This window comes from Corvus cornix, chromosome 1, assembly GCF_000738735.6.
Source record: "Corvus cornix cornix isolate S_Up_H32 chromosome 1, ASM73873v5, whole genome shotgun sequence".
Taxonomy (NCBI): domain Eukaryota; kingdom Metazoa; phylum Chordata; class Aves; order Passeriformes; family Corvidae; genus Corvus; species Corvus cornix.
Genome location: NC_046332.1, coordinates 111,710,415 through 111,736,635, shown reverse-complemented (window position 1 = coordinate 111,736,635; position 26,221 = coordinate 111,710,415). Strand labels below are relative to the sequence as shown.

The following is a 26,221-nucleotide window of genomic DNA, read 5'->3' as shown; positions in this document are numbered from 1 at the left end:
TACATTCACTCATCGCTTCTACTAACAGGCCTAATGTTGTACATTTTACATTTAGTGATCAGTCCTACTTTGAATGCAATTTGATTGATAAAATATTCAATTTTTGCTTATTAGCTCTTGATAAATGTCAGACTGTGTATGTTGGATTAAAACTCTTGGCTATTAGCATTTTGCCTCTCCAGTTAACACTCACTGCTAATGAAGATACGTTTCAGTCATGGCTAATGCCACTGTAGAGTGCAGGGACAGACTAGACAACCTGCTGAGACGCCTTGCAGCAGTTTTCCCCTAGTGGAAAGCCTGGCATGCAGCTTATGCTCCTTTCATCATGCAGTATTTCAAAAGCACTGAAGTGCTTTCACAGTTTCTGCACTGTTGACAGGAGAGAAATTTTAAACTGTGTAAAATATATGTTTAAAAATGTATTTAAACCTGCGTGTCCTCTGCAACATCAGTATTCAGCAAGCACAAAGGTACTAGCAGGAGAACAGCATGGCCTGGTCGCAGATTAGGGAAGTGTCAAGCCAAGTTCACTCCTCCTTCGAGGGATTCTCCACAAGGGATGAAGTGCAAGCACTAGATTTACTGGGTGCCTGAAAGCACCAAGGCTCAGGGCATGCTCAGGGTCTGTCAGGACAGTGCTGGAAAAGGGTGGGAGGAGAATGAACACCCAGGGGTCACTGACAGGGAGCCGGTACAGTGGGAGTTTGCATCCAGACCCAGGAACTGAGAAAGATTCCTGGCTTCAACCACATCCCTGCACCTGAAGCAGGTGCTAATATAGTCTGCAGGTGACAGAGATTCCATTCTGATGCTTTGACTAAAGGTGATGTCAAAACCTATTCCTTGCCAGCAGGAAATTTCAGAGATGTGAACCAGTCTCTTTCTAAAGAAGAGACTTTCCCCCCGAACATGCTAAGGAACAACTGTAACATATAAAAAACAATGAATAACTGTTTTTTTAAATGCACTACTATTTAAAGAGTAGAAAATGAGAGGATGTGTAATTTAAAATGCTGTACTGTGCTTTTACCAGGTACTGACCAGACAGTGATGAATCATGTGCCTAAATTCTACTTCTTACAGTTTGTAAATGTGGAGATCTTTGGCTTTGACCCCTATTCCATCAACTTTCCACTAAGTCCTCAAAATTTAGTCCATGGCTGTCAGTACATTTCCTACCAGACAGCATAGCTATTATGCCATTTCATTGTCACAGTGTCAGAAAGCCTAAGAAAATTTATGAAAACAATATATTTTGTCTCAGACAAGTTCTAGTCTGAGGCGAGAAAATGCGGAGGCTCTCAGACGCTGTGTTTTCACTGAAAGTTTGCTTTGCTTTTAACATCATGCATTCAAAGGACAATGCACCAAAATCCAGGCAGAACACACTTTACCTGTTTAATTAGTTAGAACTACATGGGATGAGAGAAGTTATGGCACCATAAAAATCAGAAACTGAATCCTAATGTGATTAGACATGAGATTTCCAGGAAAAAAAATCATCTTTATGCCATCAAAGAGGCTTTATTAGGATTATGTACACCATTCTGCTCATACCTGTTGAAGACAGATACTTTTGGACTGAGACCTGTGTATAAAAGAGTTATTAGGATCAGTGTAAGTGTGTATCCCAATATATGAGGATCCTAAAGTGCTTGACAAGCATCACAACACTGCAAACAGAAAAGCAAAGAGGGGAATACAGCACCAGTTTAAATGTACCATGGTGTGCTGGTTTTGGTACTGGCTGGGGTTAAGCCATCACTCATGGTGCAAACATTTCGGAAGCAGAAGCTACTGAGATGAAAAAAAATGAACCTTTGAACCAGACTTATTGCAGGACAGAGGAGGGAAAAACCACCAACCTGGTTTTGGGAGAGGTTTGGCCTGCTCTAAACAGTGCCAGATTTATTCATTAGAAGGATTATATAATGTGTCCATGAACATACAAACACAGACTTAATGACACAGATGAATCTTAATAGGAGCCCTTTTAGGGCTTTCTGCCTTCCAACACTCCCATGGACCTTCATGTGACTCTAGGACATGTACCACATACCCTCCAATGCAGGAAATGCAGCCTTGTTTCAAACAGTCACATTAAAGCAAAAAAAAAAAGATATTAATTCTTAGAGCCACAAGAGAAAAATGGGAACCAGAAGAATCCCAGGAATAAGTTGTACATATTGTGAACATTCCGAAGCTGTGGCACTTGGCATTAGGTACATAGATACAGCCACAGCTGTCCTTGACAATGGTCTATAAAATCCCTCACTTCTGCTTTTGGAACAGCCTTCCCCAATTTTCAGTGTTTCATATGGGATTTGAAATGTCTCTGCAACCATTATTTCTGCCAATTTGATAACTGTGTCTCTCAGGAAAAAGAGGTCTTGGAGTTTGATTTAACCTCCCTTGAATCAGACAGATTCTTTTAATCAGACTAAGAAGATGTATTTTAATTTTATTCTATTTCCTGGTCCTTTAATTTTCTTCCCTCCCATTTTCCCTAAAAACGCAGGACTGTACCCATTGTAGCCAATATTTGTGACTTCCATCCAAATGCCCCTGTCTCTGAACCCCATAAGCTGTCCCTTGTGGTGTTACGGAGGAGGGACAGGGAACCCTCTCCAGACTCTCATGGCCTGCTTTGTCCAATGAACAGCCCCAGGAAATGGAGAATGACAGAGACTGAACGAGTGTCTTTGGCTCAGAGGATGTCCTGGAGCTGGGAACCTTCTACCTTGAGCCTGCCAAGTGTGGGAGGTCAGGTATGACTGACATGATGGCTGGATGGGATCTGTACAAATACACCAGACCAAACACATTTCCATGCTTTGACCATCCCCAAAGCCAGTTCTGCTGGTGCCACCCTCACGGTAAAAACCTGGGCAATGGAAAGCCCAGCTGGGTGTGCAGGGGACCAGCCTAAAGCATCCCGGTGAATTTGATGACACTGCTGCTTCTGGATGAGCCAGTGCTGTGGGTGAGTCTCTTGGGGGTTCTCACAGACAGCTCTGTGCTTGGAGGCCGGTCTGGAGGGGCACTGACACATGGCACTGTCACACAGCACACACTGCAAACGGCACCAGGTGCCAACTCTTATTTCGGGAGGCTCTCACAAGGAAAACACGAGCTGGTCTTCCAGAGTCCTACCTCGGCAGCCACCGGTCCCCTCTGGCAGCCCAGAGTGGCTGCAGAGGGTGCAGAAGTGGATTCCAGACTACCCAAGCAGAGACCCCGCGTTTGCTGCGCCTTGGGAGCTGCGCTCCTCAACCAGGAGCAAATTCCCTCCCCGAGCCGTGCGGGAGGCAGGAGAGCCCCAGCAGCACGCCGGTCCCTCGCGGTGGCCCAGTGCCCAGCACCGGCAGCCCCGTCCCTGCCGGCCGGGCCCGCAGCGGGGGCGGTGCCAGGGCGGGGCGGGGACGCCACAGCCCGGCCGGAGCCGCCGCGGGAGCACCGAGCGCCCGGAGCGGGCAGCGCCATGGCCGAGAGATGCGACGTGGTTGTGGTCGGGGGCGGCATCTCAGGTGGGTGCGGGGCGGCGGTGCCGGCGGGGCGGGGACGGGGCAGCGCGGCGGGGGGATGCGCGACCCCCGCCCGGGCCGAGCGGGTCCGCCGGGGCGAGAGCATCCCCAGCGGCTCGGTAGAGTCCCCATCGTTCGGGCGGCGTGCCGTATGGTGCAGGCAGTATTTTATTATTCTAAGCTGTTGTTAATTTCAATTGTATTGTTATTTTAGTTATTCTTGTCTTATTGTTATTTTATAAATTACTTTATTATTGGTTTTATTATTATTTATTTCTATTCTTCTTTATTTTATTATTATTTATTTTTATTACCATTTGTTTCTATTATGATTTACTTTTATTACCATTTATTTGTATTGTTATTGATTTTCATTTTTTATTTATTTTCATTATAATTTATTTATTGTTTATATCCATTGTAATCTATTTTTACTATTATTTTTCATTTTACTATTTTTTTTTTAAATTCAATTTAATTCTATAGATTTACATTCTATTTTTGTGGCTCTTCCACTGTCCAGTCCTGGCATCCCCTGAACCTGTGCAATTCTTCCAGTACCCCTGTATCTTTTGGACAAGCGAGCCTAGAAGCACTCTTCATCCTCTGCACCCAGTCCAGGGGTGTTAGGCAGAGGCCCTCGGTCACACATGATTAATTTAAATCCTTGGCTGCCTTTTGTTTAGCGCAGGTAGAGGCATAAAGGAAAAATGACTGAAATCAGCTGGATGATTAGGAAGTTTCTAGCTCCCCTTTCAGCGCAGGTATGGATTTGAGAGTGTGAGCAGCCTGGCAGAAATGGACAGGCAGCACGGGGGGCCTTGAGCCTTTTTGCTCTTGAGTAATGGTCAGCTGTTTGTAATCCAATCAGGGCTAGAAGACCTCTGTGCCTGCCCATGGTGAATCTCTCCCCTGTGCATTTTGTTCTGAGATACACCAAATAAATTGTGCATGTGCAGTAGATTTTTTTCCCCCGTGCCTTTGGCATACCAAACAATTGGGTTTTGGTGCCTTAGCATTGGGAGGTATGGAGTGATAGCTCCTGTTCCATGTGGTAATCTCCTCAGAGCATAATGAGTGTGCATACGTCCACAGATCCAATTCGTATCTCCTGCCAAACCACAAACAAATTACTTGAGATCTGTTACAAAATGTGATTTTGTCCTTCCATTTTTCACACAGCTTTTAATTTCCACTATTTACTTATATATAATTCTAGGTGTCTATTGAACCATCATGTTAAGGTGTGTAGCATGAAATTTGAATGATTTACAAAATGCAGAGACAAAATCATTGGCATTATTTCCTAAGGACTCTGATAACAAACTGCTGAATAATGTTTGAATGTTTCAAGTATGTTTACACAAACAGCAGAAATTAACCACTGGTTTTCTATAAAGCACAGTTGATTCTGAACACGGTGTTATGGCTCATTTTTAACTTACACCGTGTGTCACAGAGAAACAGAAGCTCAATTAAAGTAATCAGGCAGTGGTAACTGTCTGTTCGTGCCTTGTAAACAGAAACATTTCCACTGGCATGGTTTTGTACAGCAGTAGTGCTACATTCCCTCTGTTGAATGAGTTGGAGTGAAAGAGCCAGTGTAACAGCTTTTAAAATACCCTTGTTTTTCATGGTTGCCATGGGAATATTTTCATGGCAGGCCTGCACAGCCCACTTACATTTTTCTGGAAGAGCATCATAAGCCGTGGTGAAGCGTGTGCTTTGCCACCTGTAGACAGCAGCAAGTGCCAGGGGGAACCAGTTTTCTATTTACTTATTTTTACACTAAATACCCGCCAAAATGCTCCTGTTTCATGTGGTTGCAACTTTTCTCCTGTCTTCCCACAAAGGCTGGAAAAATATACAGGCACAAAAATTACTATTGACTAAGTACCCCTCTTCAGTCACTTTCCTTTAGCTGTTTTGTACCACTCCTGCTTCACCTCTGATTCACACTTGCCTGTAAATCATTGAACTTGCAGCCAAGTGATGAAACTATGGGTTTAGATCTCCTCACACTGATTGAAAACCCCTGCTAACATGCACAGCTGCTGCAGAGATCTCTTGTCTTGTCCACCAGAGAGGGGAGTGTATGATTTTTAAAATGAGGCACTCCATGGAGACCGGGTTTGTTGCTGCTCCACAACCGATGTGCATTCCTTCGGAAAGTCTCTGGTTTTGAGCTGCCTGAGGCTCAGCTGACTGAGGCTCCATGGTTGCTGCCTGTAAAACAGCAGAAGGCTCTTGTCACGTTGAGGTGTGCCCGAGCCACCCGCTACAGCCCTCAGCAAAGCAGGTAATTGCAGAGCAAACAAAGACCTGCTGTGCCAGCAGGAGGATGCAAACAAGCAAGTGTCACAGAGCTGCCACTTGGCTATCTCTTTTCTGCCTTTTTCTTTTGGTAATGCAAGCTGTCCATTTGCAGGCTCAGACCCTCTGGCAGCATCTCTGCCTGTCTTTTTATCCAGATGTAATTAGTAGGATCTAAAATTTAAAGAGTGAAAACCTGATAATGAAGTAACAGTGCAGAGGCCTTCAGTGGTCACTGTTCTTTTATCTGAAGATGCCACTTCCTTTGCTGAATCATTTTTAGTGTCCTTTATTGCAGGTTTGATAAAAGGGAAGAATAAAACTAAGGAACTGTCTAATTTATATTTTATGTAATGAAAATCTACTCAAAATTAGTCTTCATTTCTTTCAAGTCAAAGAAATGGTTGGTGGCTTTTCGGAAGATGTCAGGTGATCTCAATACAGTTGATGATAGTGAAGACCTTTGAGGAACAGAAGGATTTACTAAGGGTAGATTCTACTTTACAGGTGAAACTTCAGCCGAAGTCCTTGAAATTGTTTTGCGAATGGTGTAGATTAAAAAAAAAATATTTTAGAAGAAAATTTCCCAGAGTAAGAAAGCACATATGAAAACACTTAGCCACACACTGTGTGTAGTGTGTCTGATACTAAAGAATATTTAGATATGAGGTGTAACAGACCCTCTTAGAGCTGGAATGTGCATCATGGCAGGTTCTTCTCTTTGCTTAGAGTCCTCTCTTTTACTTTGAAGGACTCCTCAAGCATGAGGGTCAAAACTATGAGAAAACTATGCAGTTTTTATGCAAGTCATCAAACTTGTTTATCTTAATTGAGACACAGATGACAGAATTTTTCCTCAAATAAAATCTTGGATTCTGTTCAGAGATTTTATTTGAAGACTTTCTCCTTTTGTTTTCAAAAGTGTCTTCCTATCCCTGCTTTTGCCATGGGAACTGCTTTTCTTGCATTGTTTTCAGGTAAATTGTCGGATTTTATCCTAATCTTATGCCAGTCCTACTTAAGAATATGCTTCTCTTAAATCTCTAGGGCACAGATTTTACAATCAAAGCGAGGTTAATTGATTTTTTCTTTTCCTTAAAGGTGAAGTCTTTTCTTAATTATGGTGTTAGTTGAAGTATGCTTGGTGTTTTGCTGTTCACAAGCAACCTCTCATGTTCCTGTAATTTTATAACCAAAACATACTGTAAGATAAAGTAATTCTATTGTTATGTTGGGTTTTAAAAATATTTCCATACCTATTTATGCATTATTGAGGTGTCATTGTGCTCTCTGCTCTTCTTAAGTCTCACTTTTAATTTGTGTGACAATTTAATGTGCTGTATAATTACAGTAGCTCTCGCTGCATCTGTCAGCCACTGTCAAGTTACTTTAAAAATAGAAACAAAATCAAAACATCCTAAAACAGACCAGGTATTTTGAGGGCTGTTATCTGAAGGTATTCTCTCTGTTTAAAAACAGATTGATGCAGAGGGAAAAATTATTTTTTAAAACAAATCTGGGACACGTTGTAAGAAAACAATAGTTGAAGTGCATAATATTCAGTAGATACTTGTTTCTTTTTGCCCTCTGGTAGTAAATTACAATGTCTCAATACTCCTCCTTTGAAAACATGGTTTACCAAACAAGACACTGTTTTTGCAGAACATTACTAATCCGGGAGTCCTATGCTAGATGCCCATTTCGAGAAGAAAAACCCCCACACAGCCAAAATGAGGGCATGGATGAAAGAGGTGTGAATGATGAACAAGAATGGATTGGTCAGTGGGAGGACTCTGACCCTCTCCAGAGGATATCACCCTCTCTGGAATGCACTCTGGCAAAGGGAAGCTGGGACATTTTCCTGCCAGTTGACATGACGAAGCTCTTGGTTCACATTTTCCATCACCTGTCTCTGTATCTGACAGCAGGGAGTTATTCTTCTTGTACCCAACCACTCTCATGGCTGTTGCAAAGCCGTGTGAGGCAGTTAGATGGAACCTGCATTTTACTTCTAGACATTTCACAGAAAAAAACTTGGCAATGCACAGTAAACAGAACAGAAAGCAGCTGCATAATGTTGTGAAATAGTTTAGTAGCCTAGGCAGCAGGGACAGCTCTTGTAATTCACTGTCTGAGACCTCCTAATTGGTCTGAGAGTTGATTTGATAAGAAGCTTTCCAGTCTACCTGCAGGAGCCATCTCATCTCACAAGGCTCAGGGTGATGCATCATTAAGGAAAGCTTTTCCATTAGCTTATTTAACCATTATGAAAGGTTGTTGTTAGGAAAAGTTCATTCAGTGTGTTCAGCAAAATGTGAAAATTACTATGGAAGGGGAAAATAGCTAAGTTAGGATGGCAAAAATTTGGGAAAGAATTGCTGTGTAGCTGCTGTGGGAAATAACTGATTGGGAACCAAAATTTCTGTGTAGCAGTTGGTGTTAAAGTTACAAACTGGAAAGTCCACAGGATTTTCTTATCTGTACTGCTGAATTGCATACATTTTTTGGCAAGGAAGATTAGAAACAGGAGAGACTGAAAGTTCTTAGTAAGCAAGTTCTGCTCATTGTTTTCTTGGACAACCACCTGCAGGAGTGCTTCTAGTTGGTGAGATTTCTCAGAGTTTGGTCTAGCACTTGACTAGAATGTAGTCACACTGGAGGTGGTGATTGGTGTTCATCTGCACTAGGGAGTTGGTTCAGATCAAGTGTGTGATGTTCTGCACTATTTGCTAACATAGACACTGCCAGCTTGTTGTCTTGGGAAACTTTTAGTTTTCCTGATCAAAAGTAGTGACATGGAAAGAGTAAATATTTCAATTTTGTGCTCTTCTTCCTTCCACGAAGACCCTGTTAAAAATTATTTACTTGTTCATCTTGACCACAGATGTGCACCTGCATCCTCTATCTTCATCCTCTCTGTTTTCTCCTCGGCTACTTTTCTTTCTTTAATTTTCTTGTAGTGTCAAGAGGTTGCCAAAAGATCACATTCTGTGTACTTGTGAATTATGATTTGCTCATTTTACTCCTTGGCACCATCAAGTTCAGGAGTAATTTTAGAGAATCGCAATTCATTGTGCTTCCCCTGCTGTAGTGAGTGATTAGTGTCAGTGTCCAGCACATAACACGATGTCAGACACCACAGTGACACAACTCTGGGTCAAACACTGGTGCCTGTGGTCCCAGTGGCTGTGATGAGCAGCCCACTGCTCTGGCTCCATTCTGGAGTATTCAGGCTGTCTAAGATGATCTTAATAGTGTGTTGACAAGGATACTGTTGACTACTGGAGGTACTCTTAGCAACTGGTGTGTGTATGTAGTTTTATCCAAAGCTGGAGAGCTGTGCCATAAAGCTAAGTGTTCATGTTTGCACTGCCTAAGTAGGCAGCCTGAGCAATGTGGGCTTACACAGCTCTGATAGTCCCAGAGGTAAACTTCCAGTGCTGCTTGTATTATTATAAACCAGCAGAAAGTTTGCTCTATATTTACATGGCTTCCACAGCAGCTAATGACAATGAATTAGGCCTTACACTTAATTTGATCAACTGAGAAGGCTTTTTTTTCTCTGGAAGTTACTATTCTGTATGTAAACAATCTTGGGGATTTTGGCACATTTCCCACTGGCACAGTTTCCTTCTCCATAGCACAACTGACAACTGTAATTAAATAGTTATGTTATTTCATGATAAAAAGCCATGTTGTCTCGCTGCCCCTTCCCAAAACAGGAGTTGTTTGCCTTTGTGTTCTGTCTCTGTTCTGTAGCAGTTATTTCACAGAGTGCACTGATACAGCAGTGAAGTTTATCATGGTTATAAAAGTTTACTGAGCAGGCCCCTATGGTATTGAAGACCTTCCTTTGGATTTCCTTTGCTGAGAAGGTGTCTTGATGTACTTACAAAGCACTCAGGGATGATTCTAAAATCAGTCATCATTCCTGGGGAATTGTAGTCAGAGAACAGTTTGGGTTGGAAGGGACCTCTAAAGGTCATCTATTCCAACTGCCCTGCAATGAGCAGGGACATCTTCAACTACATCAGGTTGCTCAGAACCCTGTCCAACCTGGCCTTGAATGTTTCCACCACCTCTCCTGTCCAACCTGTTCCAGCGTTTCACCGCGCTCATTGTAAGAAATTACTTTCTTTACATCTAATCTGAATGTACCCTCTTTTAGTCTAAAATCATTATCCCTTGTCTTATTGTGACAGGCCCTACTAAAAATTTAGTAAAAATCCTCATCTTTCTGATAAGCCCCTTTAGGCACTGGAAGGTGTTATAAGGTCTTCCCAGAGCCTTCTCTTCTCCAGGCTGAACAACCCAAGTTTTCTCAGCCTTTCCTCATAGAAAAGGTGTTCCATCCCTTGGATCATCTTTGTGGGCCTCCTCTGGACCTGCTGCAGTAGGTCCATGTCTTTTTTGTGCTGAGGACTCCAGAGCTTTAGCCAAGCTTTGGTTTCTTGAGGAAATCATGTTAATCTCATTAAAGTTTCAACCATTTAATTTTTATATAGCCATTTTTGAACTTAACATGATTTTTCTTCTGGGCTGATAACCTATTTCATCCTTGTAAATTTATGTCAGATATTATTACAATTGCTGCCTTTCAAGATGGTCAAAATGTGATCATTCTTCTAATCCACTAGCTTTTTTCCTTATGGACTGTTTTGTGTCTAAGGTTTATAATTTTGTAATGCTGCATAATTCTTGTTTAACTTTTTTTTTTTGCTGTTTTCAGTAGTCAGTGTGGCTGCACTACAGACCACTGGTGTTTAAACCATGAATGCCTAGCATTCTCTTAAACAACCCACCCATTCTCTTGTATTTTGCGCAACTTTCTCTGTCCTGTCAGTGTTCTATTCAAACAGCTTGCTTAGAAGAAAAATCAGCAGAAAGTCACTTGGAAAATTATTTTCTACACAAACCATCATTTGGTTTGGGGCTGGAAGGGAGGAGAAAGAAGAATGGTTATCCGTGCCTCATTTGGGGAGACCCTGAGTTCTGGATAAATTAGTAATGCTGAAAAGTGCCTGTCAAGCCACAGAGGAGTTGCACTGACCTAGTCAAGAAACAGTGATAATATTATTTATGGGAAGAGCAGGCCCCTGTTCCTATGCCACCCACAGGACTCAACTGTGTGCATTTTGTGGGTTCTCAATGGCATCAGGAGCAGCAGCAGCAATGGATGGAGGGCAGGGAACTGCCCAAGGAAGTGGTGGGCATCGGGATTTTTGTAGGGGTCTGTGTGAGATTGTGTAGAGGAAGGGAGGTCAGGGAAGAGGAGAGCAAGGGATAGCATGGGGGAATGCAAAGTGAGAACCATCCCTGGAAGAATGAGTAGTCCAGTCTAGAAAGTCTGACACCTTGTGGGCTGCTTCTAGTGACTGGCATATATGGCAAAGTAAATCACAGATGCACTAATTTTTAACAATGAAGAGTCTGGCTGTGGCTCTTTAGAGTCTTGGGCATCTTGCAAAGATTAAGTTATGGTGGTGTGCCAGTTTGAGACAAATTTGGAGGAAAGTCCAAATTTGAACATCCTCTGATAGAAGGTGGGTTACAGCCATCCCTCCCCCACCAGGTTTGGGAAAAAAAAAATCTTCCTCGGAGGAAAGTGAAAGAGATAAACACTACTTATTTAACAAACACACAGGAAAAGAATAATAAATGCTGAAAATAAAACCTCTCACTGTGGAGAGAAACCTGGGAAGATTTGAGAGTCCTTCTGTAGGTGTGGTCTCTCTCCTCCTCAGAGCTGGGTCGATGTGGGCCCACCTCCGGGGCCTCGGTGGAAAATTCTCCCGATGTTGAAACAGTCCAGAAGAGAAGAAGGGAAAAACCGAAGTCCCAGGAAAACAAAGTTCCACTCTCTGTCTCCCTCTGGAGAAAAGGAGCTGAAAGCTGGCTGAAAAGCAAGAAGGGTGCTTCCTCTGCTCTTCTCCCCACAGCAGGAGAACGCAGAGGAGTGTGTATCTGTGTCCTTGCACAACTGCTTTGAAAAATTCACTCGCTTTTTTCTCTTCTCCCTCTTGGGCTCAGTTTAAAGACACAAAAAGGCACAAGATTCATGTCTGGGTGTAGGGCAGGCAATATGGGATACAACATCATAAAGTCACCCCAAGACAGGTGGTGACCTGGCTTCTGTTGGCACTTCATATTTCAGGTGGTTACAAAGTTCCCTGTTCATCTTACAGATACTACTTTGTACTATCCAACTTCATATTTTTCAGTTTCCGTGCAGCTGGAAGTGAGGTGGGTGGGAAGGAAAGACACCTCTGTAGCCTCCTGCCTCCCAGGCAGCTGGTCTTTATCTTGATGGTATAATTCATATATAAAACATTGAATTCAGTCTGTTCAGTTGACTGCACACAGCAACAGCTGATCAAACAGCAGGTTCATCCTGCGCACCATGATTGCCTGGATTACAAGGATAGCTTGAGTACAAACTGGTCTCATTTGTGCTTGAGTGATAAATCTGTGTTTGAATGTATTAAATATTGGAGCAAGACACCTCTTTTGTTCCAATATGAATTAATTTTTTATGAGGCAGCTTGGCCAGAAGCTGAATCAGTGAGTTATGCTAAATAATGAGCACAAATGAGGAAAGGAAAGGGTGTAAATGCTTTTATTTTCCACTTTGGATACTTATCTTGTCTTTGATTCTTCCTTCACCATTTTTGCCCCTACACATCTATCAGAATGGTGCAATTCTAGTGGTAGCTTTTTTTTTTTTGGATGGCAGTGATGTTTTTATTAACATTTTGGCTCAAACTTCCTTCTGCCTGCACTTAAAGATGGATGGATGGAAGTCACTTCCAAGTCATCTTACTTAGTAGTTCCCTTTTGGGCTTCTCTGGATGACGTGTAGGTTCTCAGCCTTTGGTATCTCAGCCAGGGAATGGTTTGGACTTTCAGCAGTGTTCATCTTAATTTTTCAGTTGTTCAAATAGATAAAATGTTCACAAATCCTTATAGGCTTTACACTTTAGCCTCTGTGTGTTTGTGTGTGTATACAGCTACTTGTATATGTGGGCTCTGATGATGGTAGGAATTTCCAAGGAGTCACTGGGGTGTGGCTGTTTGGAAGTGACATTGAGAGGTGCTTGATTTAAATCTGTAATTATTATGTGCTATTTGGGTGAAAATTGTTAGCAGAAGATCAGTTAAAGCATGAAACAAAGTGGATGGCCATGGAATGAGGACGTGATGGCTCTGCTGGGCTTTGCCGTTGCCCAGCCTGGCCTAGGTGAACACCTGGGAGTGATCAGATACTGACAAATCTGGGAAGTTACATCTTATTCTTTAATGTCAAGATATGAGTGTCAAGATATGAGAATGATAGTCTGTTTATTTTTAAAGTTCACTTCTTCTAGTTGATCGTGGTTTTTGAGCATTTACTTTTGAGCATTTACTTTTTGAGCATTTACTTTTCTCAGAGGACTAAAAAAAATGTATTCTTTGCTTGAGAACAAGCAAGACTTGGTGAAACAGATAAGCATTTCTCTTCTGAGGCAAGTGTTGCCCAATTTTGCAAAATTTTCCAGATGCAGCCTAGCCTTTTTTTCCCCACATTGCTGTGTATGGAAAGCAAAACTATTCTTCAGAGTAAATCTGGCTGGCATTTTATTTGCTTGAAGATCTCTTCATAATATAATCTCTTCATAATGCCTAAAAGGATGCTTCTAGGAAACTGCCTGTATAGACCCTCAGCCAGTTCACTGTGCTCAGCTTTATTTAATCCAGTGCTATGATCTGTTTGTTGTAGCACTTTCAGTTCTCTCTGTCCTTTTTCCCCCCCTGTCTGTTGTGTTTTGAGGCAGCCCAGATTGTAAACTAGCAGAAAGGGATGACCTAAGCTAAAGGAGGCCCTGGGATTGAAGGCATGTGATAGTATTGGAGTAAAAATGATAATTACATTATTATTATTATTATTATTATTATTATTATTACTAACTTTAACTCTTCAGTATATCCTGGGTCCATAACAAAGGACATGCAGAATGTGTTTGGGTTTGGTTTTTTTACCTGACTGGAGCCTAGAGGAAGACTTCTGACATGCTTTCGAAGTGTGATGCCTGGCTGTTCTGCTCCATGTGTAAAACGTGGCAAGTCCATAAAATGAAGAGAACACTGAGTAAATGATTGATATTAGAAATACTCAACCTTTGAAAAGCTGGAGTGCTGAGTTTTGTCAGTATTAAGTTTCATGGGGAACTTCATGTGAAGTGGAAATGTGGGAAGCCTTGGGCAGAACAGCTCTGCCTTCAGTGCTTAAGCCTGGGTACCACTGTACCAAAGGTGTTGGATTTCCACCCAAATGCCACTAATTGTCTTCATCCTATGCTTGGCAGGGCTTGAGCTTAACACCCCACAACTTTGGTCATCTCACTCATATCTGCCCAGGCTCTGTATCACTCAACCAGCTGCAATGCCTGGGACAAATGTAGGCTGAATGTTTGTAATGCTGGTTTTAAGAACTCTGCTTAACAAATGCTGCTCCCTGCACCATGGATGAATCATCCAGGAGCTCTTGCAGGGAGAAGGGATCACAGAAAGTTGGGACTAGAGTTTATGCTCCCATGAAGTCCCATTAACTCATGGGGTGCTCATACTGACCTCAGTGACAAGATTACAGAATTGGAGCTCAGGAAGAAAAACTCATTGTCTTGGCTAGACAATGAAATGCCAACAGAAATAAATTATATTTGCTCTTAGAGTGCCGTATCTTAGGCAAAAATGTTAATTAGGTCCAAATGCACAAACATTTCAAGCAAATGTACATTTTAAGCAGATAGGTTGATAATTTCTTTTTGTGCACCTTGGTGTTTCTGAAACTGTAATTTTGTTGTTTTCCGAAGTTCTGGAATGTTCTACATTAATTGTTGGGGTCCCTCCCCTGCCATGTAGCCCTGGGAGAGGGGCCCTGAGGGCACAGACACGGGGCTTCCCTGTCCCTGCTCAGCCTCGTTCCCATGGGTTGGTTTGTGTTCCCTGCGCGGGCAGAAGGACCCTTGGTCCCGTGACTGGAACAGTTCCTGGGCAGAGCTCCGGCCATGCGGCTGGAGAAATAAACATCTCTGAAACATCTAGCAAGAATCTGTCTGTCCATATATATTTCCTTTCCACGGGACTCCTGGTTTGATATATGCGTGTTGCAGTATCCCCACTGCAACATAATGGTGGAGAATTGTGAGCAGAACGATCCCCGATCCCTAAGCGACTGATTTGTGTGAGTAAACCCTGGAAACTTTGGATTCCTCTTCTTGGTTTTGCTTTGCTATTCCATATCTAAACTATGGAGGAACGGTGGGAAGACTCTTGGCTCTCAGAGCCGCATATGGACATTTATCTTAAACTTAAAATGATTCTTGAACAACGATTTGTAAATTTTAGCTTGATTCAAGCTCAAAAAGAACTGAAACACTTCCTGGCATGGTTGTTTAAGAACTTTTTCTATGTTTCTTGGGATTTAATTCTTACCAAGGGCTTTTGGAAAACCGTTTGGACACAGTTAATACTGGAGTCAAAATATATGCCGATGGAAGAATATTTTCATGAATATTATTTAGTTACCGAGACTGTTGAGCAATGTCAGCTGTGTCCTGGCAAAGGGAAGCCTGGCGCAGGGACCGTGCGGCCCAGGCCACGTGCACCGAGCGCTCTCCGAGCAGCAGCGAGGCAGTTCCCGCGTGCGGGCGGAGCCACGCGAGCCGCAGTGTCGGTGGCGGAGCGAGGCGCGGCGGGACCCGGCGGTGCCCGCCCGGCCCCGTGCAGTGCGTGGTGGAGCGAGCCCCGTGAACGCCCGACCGAGAGGGGCGGCGCGCGGGCGGCGGTGGCGGTGGAGCGGAGCCGCGCCCAGCCGAGACGTGCGCTGGAGCAGGGCGGGGGGGGGTCGTCGCTCGGGGGCCCGGCCGAGACGTGGGTACAGCGCCTGGCAGCGGCAGCGAAGCTGCGACCAGAGGAGGCGACGCACGGAGAACTGAGCGGTGCGGCCCGGCCCGGCCTGCGCAGCCCGAACGCGACCCCGGGAAGAGCGTGCAGGCACCAGCAGCCCCGACAATTCCAACACGGGAGCGACCGAAAGAGAGGGCAAAGACACAGCGAGACAGAAAACAGCAGCCACTCGGAAAAAGGAAAAGATCATAGTAACTAAGACCTTAGGGATAGTAAAATGGTATAATGTTAAGCAAAATTATGGTTTTATAACAAGGTGTGACAACCAGCAAGACATATTCGTGCATAGAACTGCTATTAAAAAGAATAACCCTGAAAAATGCATCCCAAGCTTGGGAGATGGAGAGGTAGTGGAATTCAAAATTATACGAGGTAGAAAAGGGTTACAAGCATCGCAGGTCACTGGGCCTGATGGTGTTTCTGTAAAAGGCAGTATATATGCTAAAAATCGTAGTCACGTTAGACAATATCTCCCTTGTAAACCCCCCTACAGTCTCCCTTTCCTAATCCCACCTTTCCCTTTTACCCTATGTCCTATTACCCCCAGTGTATTCCCAATCCGTTTTTTCACCCATGGTTTCCCTCACAAAACCATGCTTTTGCCAATTGTTTCCCCAAAAATCCCTTTCCAATGCCGAGTGGGGGATGAAAAGGGGAAGGGAAGAAGTTAAACCCTCTCCTGCCTCAGTTTCCCCAGAAAGCATGCTCAGAGAATTCTGTCTCCCTTCTGTCAGCCCTAAGATGTTCCACAGAATCTGATTGGACATTTAAAGACTCAGGAGGGTGGCTTGTTTTGTCTTGAAACGGTTCTTGTTATGTTTATCCAGTTGTTTTCATTCTCCTTTTATTAAAATAAAACGGGTGAGGTGTTGGGGTCCCTCCCCCGCTGTGTAGCCCTGGGAGAGGGGCCCTGAGGGCACAGACACGGGGTTTCCCTGCCCCTGCTCAGCCTCGTTCCCATGGGTTGGTTTGTGTTCCCTGCGCGGGCAGAAGGACCCTTGGTCCCGTGACTGGAACAGTTCCTGGGCAGAGCTCCGGCCATGCGGCTGGAGAAATAAACATCTCTGAAACAGCTAGCAAGAATCTGTCTGTCCATATGTATTTCCTTTCCACGGGACTCCTGGTTTGATATATGCGTGTTGCAGTATCCCCACTGCAACAATTAATGATATTCAGTTTGATGGCATTAATTACAGCATGGTGAAACAGTTTAGGAAGACAGAGTATCTCCCCCCATGGCCAAGATACTTGGATCAAAAAAGAATTGCTGTGATACTTTTCACTGTACTGTTTAGCACGTGAAGGTGAGGCATGACCAGGAGTGACAATTTACAGGCGCCCAGCTCGACTGTGGTTTTAGATTCTGAACTATGATTTTTGTATCTTTCTTCCGTAAGATTGAGTCAGGTATCTAAAGCACCATTGTTCAGATGGCCCAAATAAGAGAAGTTAAAAGGTTACCTTCACTCTGAAAGCACAGTGTTCTTCACAAGAGCAAAATTCCTTGACCTTTCCATAATGTGAGGAATGTTACGAAACAATCCTGTACCACCTTAACTCACCCAGATCCTTGGGCCAGTGTTGGTTTTGCTTTTTTTGTTGCTGTTGTTGTCTTGCTTTTTGTTTTATTTACAATCCTTATCTATAATGCCTTACAGGCATTACTGTCTCAAGCCATTATTTCAATTAAAACATTTTAGCTGGCTAATGATGAATGACAGAGGTAAAGGTGACCAGCGCCAGGTTCAATCTCTCAGTGGCAGAGCAGTAATCGGATTGTGTTCATTAGAGCACAAACAAGACCAGTGCTATTAAATTGCAGTTTCTAGCACAGCAATGCAGTAAAGAAGCTGTGGAGGATGAAGGAGAAATCCCACTGGTGCGAAATAGCTGCTTAGCTGTGGGTGAGGACAAAGTCTTTTCTCTGGTCCTGCCCTCCATCCCTCCAGGGTCACAGTGACATGGAAACTGTAACTAATGCTGATGGCACTGAATTACAGGATGTTGTGGGGACATTTCTTGGAAGGAGTTCAGACAGCCCTGAGTATAAACAAGGAGGGGTTTTATTTGAATTTTAGAGTAATTAGGCCTAAGAAACAGCAAACCAGATTCTTCTGCTAGCTGATCTAATTTTTACAAGCAAGAAACTGAATTCCTCATAAAGGGAGTGGTTTTTTCTCTTTCCCCCACAATTTACCTCAGCTGCTTGGGGCATATTCCTCTGAGTTTCTTCTTACTGGCTTCATTCACTGCAGCTGTGTTGACCCCTAACGATGGTGTTCTCCCCAAATGTCCTTCTGCAGTGTTAACAGATGGATTTTATTTCTTTGGGTACAGTGCAGCAGTTTTGGCCAAACTCATTCTGTATGTATTTTGCAAGTATTTTGCAAGTATTCCTGAGCATCAGAGGTGGTAGGTCAGGGATACTGGACAAAGAGATCTAATAGTGAGGAAAGTTGTATTTCCCATGTGATGCCACAGCAATATCAGCTTCTATAACTTTTTGTAGGTTTTGACAGATTTCCTGTATTTCTTAACATTTTAGATACCTCAGGTGGGGATTTTTTCATTTGTTTATTTGGTTTTTTTGGTTTGTTGTTGTTGTTGGTATTTTGGTTGTTTGTTTGTTTGGTTTTTTGGTTTTTTTTTTGAGACTTATCACTTAAATTAAGAAAAGAAATTAAATTCATGGCCTCTCTGGTCAAAACGAAACTTATATTCAAGATCAAGAAGAAGAATACAAAGATTACTAAAATAACAGCTTCAGTGTGTTAAATACCCATGGACATCCATCTGCCAAATAATTGAGTAATTCTGTTAAAAAATAATTGAGTTCATCTACCTTGACAACCCTGAACTGAGGTCTTACTTGTCTATATATAATCAATTACCATAGGTTTCCTTGTTTTGCTGTCAGTCTTGTGAAACCTTTTTGCGTCCCACAATTTCTCCATTAACCCCAGGGCAGAGGACCTTGCTTGTTCTGCAGGGTGAGTGTTATCCCATTTCCAAGGTGCATTTTTGGACACATCCTCATGCTGAGCCTGGTGCAATGTTTGTTTACTGCCCTTGACTCCACCAAGGCTGCTCTGCCCAGTAGCTCTGTGGAAAGCAGCATCTGCTGCCTGACATCTCTGCAGACTTAGTGCTTTAGATGTGGCTGGACAGGTTGACAACCAGGGGAAACAAATCCTTTGCGAACATATCTTTTGTGTCAAAATAAATACAGGGAGAAAAATGCTGGCAAATTCCATGAATTGAAAGAAGTTCTGCAGAAAGACCTGCAAGTTAATACAGCACAAGTACGATGGCAGCATTTCTTCCTGCTCAGTGTACAATTTTAGTCAAAGGGAGAAATTTTTAAGATTGTAAGGTGAACATTTTTTTTTTTGCCAGCCATTTTAGAAGCTATTAGTTGAATCCCTGTGGCTTAGAATTTTCTTTGCTCCTTACATGAATTAAAATTTAGAATTCGTAGATGCTTTTTATAATTAGATAAATGAGAGAAGCAATTTTTTTTTCCTAGAAAGGAGATAATAAATATGGAGGAACATGATAAAGTAGTGAGTAATACAGAGAAAGTACAACAGGAAAGCCTTCATAAATGTACTGCTTTTCAGAGATGCAACTTCCAGTCATGTCTTTTCTAGTGGATTTTTTGTTGAAATGCTAAGATTAAAGGGTATATCAGTGAAATGGCTGATTCTAGGCAGAATCAAAATGGTGTTATTAAATTGCAATCAGCTTTTTTAGAAAATATACTTTAAAATACTCTTTAGATAGCCAAATATATTTGCTCATAGGGCTGCATTGTAGTGTACATGGGGGTCAGTTGAAAAATGTGACTCTTCTCACATTTTTCAATTCAAATATATATGTAATAAATATATAAAAATATATATATGTTATATATAATCCAAGTACATGTTATCCAAGTATATATAATACTAATATGTATATATAGTAAAGGTTGGACTCTATAGTCTTGGAGATCTTTCCAACCTTAATGACTCTATGATTCTATGAAATAGCAGTTTGGATCTTACCCTAGCATAAATACCTAAGATTTTCTATTAAAAAAAAAAATTTGAATTATTTGTTCTCTCAGGATAAGAAAACTGTTGATATTAGGAAGTGAGGTTGTAATGAAGCTGTTTAGTGAAATGATGCAATTTAAGGTGTTTAGTAGGTATAGAGACATCAAAGAAGAAACAAGTTGGAACTGAAGATGAAATAATTACTGTGATGATTACATTTGAGTCCAATCTGTGTGAATGCAGAGTGCTGCACGATGGGGAAAGAAATTATTTTCATGACTTGAACTTGCATTGTAAGATTCTGGGGGAGGCAATCTCCCACCAGGATCTCTGGGTGGCTGCCGTTGGGTACCGGGTTGCTGTGGTAACAGATGGAGGCTTGCCCCGTTAAGCAACCTCTAAACACAGTGGTATTTTCAGTCTGGGGCTTCAAATAATCATCTTTTCTTCTTTGTTGTTTGCATTAATTACCTGCCTTTCAGTTCTTTGAGCAGAACTGCAGCTGAGGCTGCTTAACTGCATGATTTCTGCCGTATCTATATCTATATCTATTTATATATGGATCTCAGTGGTTCCTTGGAGAAAACTGACCTGCACTGGAAACTGGACCCAGTTTCTGTCTTCTGTGAAGTGGTGGCAAAAGTGGCTGAGCACTTAAATTACAATGGAGATCTGATTCTACTGAAATGCTCCTGGGGAGGAGGGAGAACTGCCACTGGCTGACAAAACACTGTGCACAAAATAGGAGTAATAATAACACCAGTCACGTTTTTGGGTGACTTTTGCATTTGAATGTGGCTCTTTGCCTCTCGCTTGTGAGGAATGGGGGCAATATCAAAGATCTGCCTTTTGTTAGTGATGTGCAGGAGTGACAGGTAAGCCAGAGGCAGTGCTGGAATGTGAAACGTGAGAAGGGTTACACTTCTCAAGAGGAGACCTTACATCATGTGTGACTGATTTTTCCAGGCTTTGCTTCACAGATATCGTGTGTGCTCTGTTTGGAGCAATTGGGGCACAGAGAGACCACTCTGACTCTTGCCCAGGAAAGAGGTTGTGGTTTGTGGGGGTTTCCTGCAGCAGTTGTTTGTGAAAAGCAAAATTCAACCTCATGCCCCAATATTCACATGCTAGTATTTAATATGCTTTAATATGCTTAGTTTGGGAACCCTGCAGACTGCATCTTGCAAGCCCCAAGGACACATCCCTCCCCCTGCAGAGATCAGATCTGCTGGAGGATGGGCATGGATGGGGCAGTGAGATATTAATGAGCCTGATCCTTCCCTCAGCACTGTTTTGGTTTTTTGTTTTTGCTTCAGGAAAGAGTAAACCCTTACCTATCTCTCACAGGTCCATGTGTGAATGTGTGGGGGTGGGGAAAGGTGGCACATGCCCCAAAATAAACACTGGAGAATAAATATCAGGTAGGTGCAATCAGGTGGATGAAGGGTGAGGGAGCAAACAAGGAGGTTGTACCTGGGCTGCGAATCAGCTGTGTTTCAGTGGAGTCTAGAGAGTTATCCTTTCACAAACTTCTCTGTTGGTTCAGCTCCTGGGAATAAACTGCCTTTGTTCCCAGCTGTACTGAAATGTTTATTCATTAGATTTTAATAAAGAAAGTCAAATCTCATATCCCTTAATCAGTGTTGGTAACTGAATGCTATTAATTGATTACTCAATACCTGTTATCATGATAAGCCAGCAGAGACCTTCAGTGACAACAGCCTTCAGTTTATGCATTTGTTCTGTAAATTATTAATAACTACTATTGATCCTCTCCCAACTGATGAAATATTTGTCTTTTTTGAGAAGTACCTTCTTTTTTTTTTTTTTTAACAGATAAGCCAGATTTATGTAGGAGTTTTGTTGCCTATTTTTCCTCCAGGAGCCAATCTCTTTTTGCAAGTTGTTTGAAGGGGTTGTCCATGTTTACATACCATGGCTATTTCTGTATTATGTTCTTCCTTGGTATCTACAAATGTTTTTGAGTGTAGTCAAGGCCACCAATCCAGCCAGATGTTTTTGCAATATAATTTCCTCAGTAGGAAGTATGGAAAGACCTTTGTCAGTTTCATTACTGGTCTTCTCACCAACGCTTATGTGAAAACCCAAGATAAATAAGCCAATGAAGCTAGGAAAAAAAAAAGCAGGAGGGTATGATGTTTTAATGGAAACATCCACAGCTTTTTTTCAGAAAATCTCAAATTTTTTAGATAGATAGGTCTACAATATTGTATCTTTTTTTTCTTTCTTTCTTTCATTTTTTTTTCAGACAGGGACAGATAGAGCTTAAGTGGTTTACCCAGCACAGTGCAGCAGTTTCACTACAGGGCTGGAGGACCATGTTCTCCTACTCTTGATCCATGAGTTGGTGACCAGAATGTTCTGTAGCCTTTCCCCAGGACTGCTATATTTTCTTCATTTTAATTTCATTCAGTCCTGCCACATTATCTTGGGCCATCTGTTTTTGCTGCCAGTGCTTTTTGCCATTTCTTCCACGGCTGCCTTCTGCCTGGAACAATCTGCTTGGATGACAACTCAAAAACTGCATGTACTAGGACATACAGAGGGAGCTGATTGCATTCTCATGGTAACAAGGCAGAGAGCCAGAAAGGATAGATGAATTATGATGTATGAGTGTGGCTTCCAGCCTGGCCTCTTGCTGAACTTTATTCAACACATCCTGTTGGTTCAAAAGGATGATACAGCCTGCTAGAATATAACTCGTGTCCTACTAGAAATTCACATGTGGCCAAAGTAAGCACCTTGGTTTATTTAAATCTCAGTTTGTGTGCTGAAGTAAAAGGCAGAGATGGTCTTAGGACTTTGAGAGGTTGTGGGCTGGATTCCCTCCATGTGCACCCTTTCCAGTTCCCTTCATTCCCACAGCAGCTTTACACACTGGCTGCAGGGCTTGACACTGATATTTTCCACTGTAGTTTTGAGAATTCATGACATCAGGACTAAAAAGATATATTGCCTCCTCTATTTTTACAGTTCCTTCACTTAGGTGTCTCAGCTTCAAGAGTTGCAAGATGGAAATAAAATGTATTAAAAAATGGATGAGGAACCAATTTTTTGGGGTAGACTTGCCCATATTTTTAATTCTGGTTGCCACACACATCTGCACATTCTGTCTCTTCTTAGTCAGGCCATGTGTTCTTTTAGAGGTGAAACCTGTGACCTGGCTCTGTGGGAACTTTGCTACTGTACTTTAAGATATTGAGAACTGGAAAGCAGAGAGATAGAATAAGTGTCAGGAAAACTTTTGAAATGTAGGGCAGTGCTAATAAAACTTCCTTTTTTGTTGTTGTTGGAGTTATAAAAGATGAAATGTTGGGGAGGACAGCTTTCTGTTTACAAACAGTAAAGTTTGTAAGTTCTCTGCCTGGCTGGATGACCATCACAGCAAATGCTGGCTTATGCATCAGAATTCCTGAGCAGGTGGTGCAAAACTTGCTCAGCACATGTAAAATTGGACCACAAACTGTTTTAATAGCTGGCTTCTGTTCCATTTAACAATTATTGGGTTTTGAGGGTTTTAATTCCACCACCTCACCACTCTGGCATAGTGTTTGAAAGAATCAGGATTTGGATGGACAGTTACGAGAATATTTATTTATGAGAATATCAAGTCACAAAAGCTGTGCAGTGCACATACAGAAGTATTCTTTAACTGCTTTTCTTTTTATCTTTTAGGTCTCTCAGCAGCCAAGCTACTGACTGAGTCAGGCTTGAATGTGGTGTTGCTGGAAGCCAATGACAGGGTTGGTGGAAGAACTTTCACTGTGAGGGTAATTATCCCCAAACCCATTTGTATACTGCATATTCATACTTACAGTACATGCCATACGTATGGGGGAAAATGTCTAGAGTACCAGCAGGTGGGAAGTTTCCTGATATTGTACCAGGAGAGGAAGGGAAAGACTGGCATGATGGTGGGGACAGAATATTTCTGTGTGATCTGCAGGCTCTGGAGTCATCCATGTGGGAAGGAGAACGTGATGAGCTAAGTTTCAAAATCATTTCCTGGGGAAAGACACTGTAGAAATGCCTGTGGAAAAAACACCCATGAGGCCACCCATGGTGTGAAGAGCCTTGAGCTGAACTGGAACATGGCCCATACCGAGTGGTGTAAGGCAGAGGAGCGTCAGGGGTAGCTGACAACTAGAATTACCACGTCTCCCTTCACTCCTTTCCCTTCTACTCTGTCTTGACTTGGGACACCCCCTCATACTCTGCCCATTAGAGAATCTTGCCCATGTTGCTTCCTAGGACAGTGTGATTTAAACTGGTTATTGGTGAGATGCCTGACTGGGCAAGAGCAGCCCAGATGTCTCTGTCTCTGTCCTCTTCCTTCCTGTCAGGCTCTTTCCTCTTGTTCTTGTTAAGGCTGTAATGTAACAATGGGCTAGCTATTCTGGTTATGAACTCCAGATTATAACCAGCATGCTGGTTTTGAGCTCTGTGATCACCATACCACAACTCTACCAAAGAATTTGTTTTCCATGGGGGGAAGAATCTTAGCCAAAAAGCTCTGGGAGTGTTTAATTTAATTTCATTCCTCTGGATTGCTCTTTTGTGTGCTATTTACAAAGAGCTTATCCCTTTTGGGTTTGTTTTTTTTTTTCCTTCCCTTTTGTGTGTTGTGTGTGATAAACCAGAACAAGCAAGTTAAATATGTGGACCTTGGAGGGGCTTACGTGGGGCCAACCCAGAATCGTCTCCTGCGGCTCTCTAAAGAGTTGGGAATAGAGACATACAAAGTGAATGAAGTTGAGCACCTGATACATCATGTCAAGGTAAGAGATGCTTTCAAGCTGCTGTTGTAAACAGGCAAGTTGTAGTGATATCCTTTCTCATTGTTTTCCACTCTTGCTGCAGTGGAGAATACCTGTTTGAGTGTGCAGCATCTGAGTTTGTTGATTAAAAAAATAAGTGTGTTGTTAATGAAATCACCAACAAATTACTATACTAGTACAAATTATGACATGCACACATATTTATGTGTGTATGCTGTAGGTGCATCCTGCCAGCTGATGCCTTGGTTCAGGTCTCACCTCTTAGCTGGAAGCTCTCAAAAGTCTTCCTTGTTTGTGAGCAGGGCACCTGTGACTCTTCTGTGCAGGTCAGCTCTGATGTGCACTGAAAATCCCTTTCAGAATTCCTGGCTGTATCTCCAAGCAGGCTGAAAGTTTCTAAGCATGGGCTTCCTAAACCAGTGACAATTATTGTGCCGACAGAAAGAAACGTGAAAGGTTATGTCTGGTTTTGCTGATGGGGGAAACTCAACATGCAGAGTAGCAAAATAGTGTCTGAAAAAGGCTCTGGGAATCAGACAGTCTTGTGGAGGTAGATTTAAGTGATCTATTCATGGTCTGAAATAGAACGGCTATGGCAAAGCTGTTAAAAAGCCCACTTATTCTCACTAGTCATTCTCCAAAAGAGCCTCCTTTCTTCTTCCCTGATATAGACCAGTGTTGCACTCCCACAGAAAGGAAACTTTCCTTGTTAGACCCAAGTAAGTTAATTCTGGGTTTCATTATATGCTTAGGAAAAGCCATTGTGCAGTGACCAGCAAAATATTTGTAGTTGGTGTTTGATCAAAGGTTTAAGAAGACACTGCCAGATTTAAAAACAGCAATAGAGAATGGATGTCCTGTCATGTTTTCCATTATTTTTTCTGCTCAATTGTTATAAAAGAGTGTTCTCAAAATGACTTGCTATGGTGATTGCCTGTAATTACCATTTCTGCGGTAGAACTAATGGATACATCCACACTGCTCTGTTTTGTGTGCCTCTGGCATCATCCTCAAAGCCAAGTTTTTTGTTTCTTCACCGTATTTAGCCTTCAAATCTCCCCAACAGTGATAGGAGGTCATGCCACGAGGGGAAACCCTTGACATGGCCAGTCAGGATGCCCAGCTTTTCAGGGCAGCCTGCTGTCCTAGCATGGTGGCTGTCCAAAATACCTCCAGAAGTCTCTGTTTCTTGTGGTTGTTCACAGTCAAGTGTTGAAAGTCTCCAAGAAGAGAGATCCCAGCTGCTGGCTGAGTGCTCCCAAGCTATGCTAAGAGCCTACAGGTTGTATGGAAACAGTTTGTAGGCTCAACTGCCTGTAGGAGTTCCTGAAGAGAAGAAGGGGAGAATTGTGTGCCAGAACTCCCTGGTAGCCAAGCAAGAGGTAAAGAGAGGAGGTAATTCCACAGTCCGTAGGACATCCTTTGCATCTCCTGATTTAATTCATTTTTAAATCCTTTATTTCCTTTTTCCTTCTGTGTTTATACAGCTGTGGGAAAGTATTAACATAGTTGAAGAATTACAGTTAAATAATTGGCACGTGAGCACTATATAATAAACATATGCACTGTCTTGTGGCCAAATCTTCAGCATTCCATCACA

General features: G+C 42.5%; 1 protein-coding gene across 1 annotated transcript in view; it reads left to right on the top strand.

Annotated features, from left to right (window-relative positions):
* Positions 1–3,082: 3,082 nt before the first annotated feature.
* The window catches only part of LOC104686235 (amine oxidase [flavin-containing] B-like), a 53,385-nt gene continuing 30,246 nt past the window's right edge, over positions 3,083–26,221 (top strand). Inside the window, exons 1-3 of the mRNA XM_039552469.1 lie at positions 3,083–3,530; positions 23,519–23,613; positions 24,484–24,621. Coding sequence (XP_039408403.1) covers positions 3,485–3,530; positions 23,519–23,613; positions 24,484–24,621 — 279 coding nt within the window. The 5' untranslated portion in view covers positions 3,083–3,484. The remainder of the gene's footprint in view (positions 3,531–23,518; positions 23,614–24,483; positions 24,622–26,221) is intronic.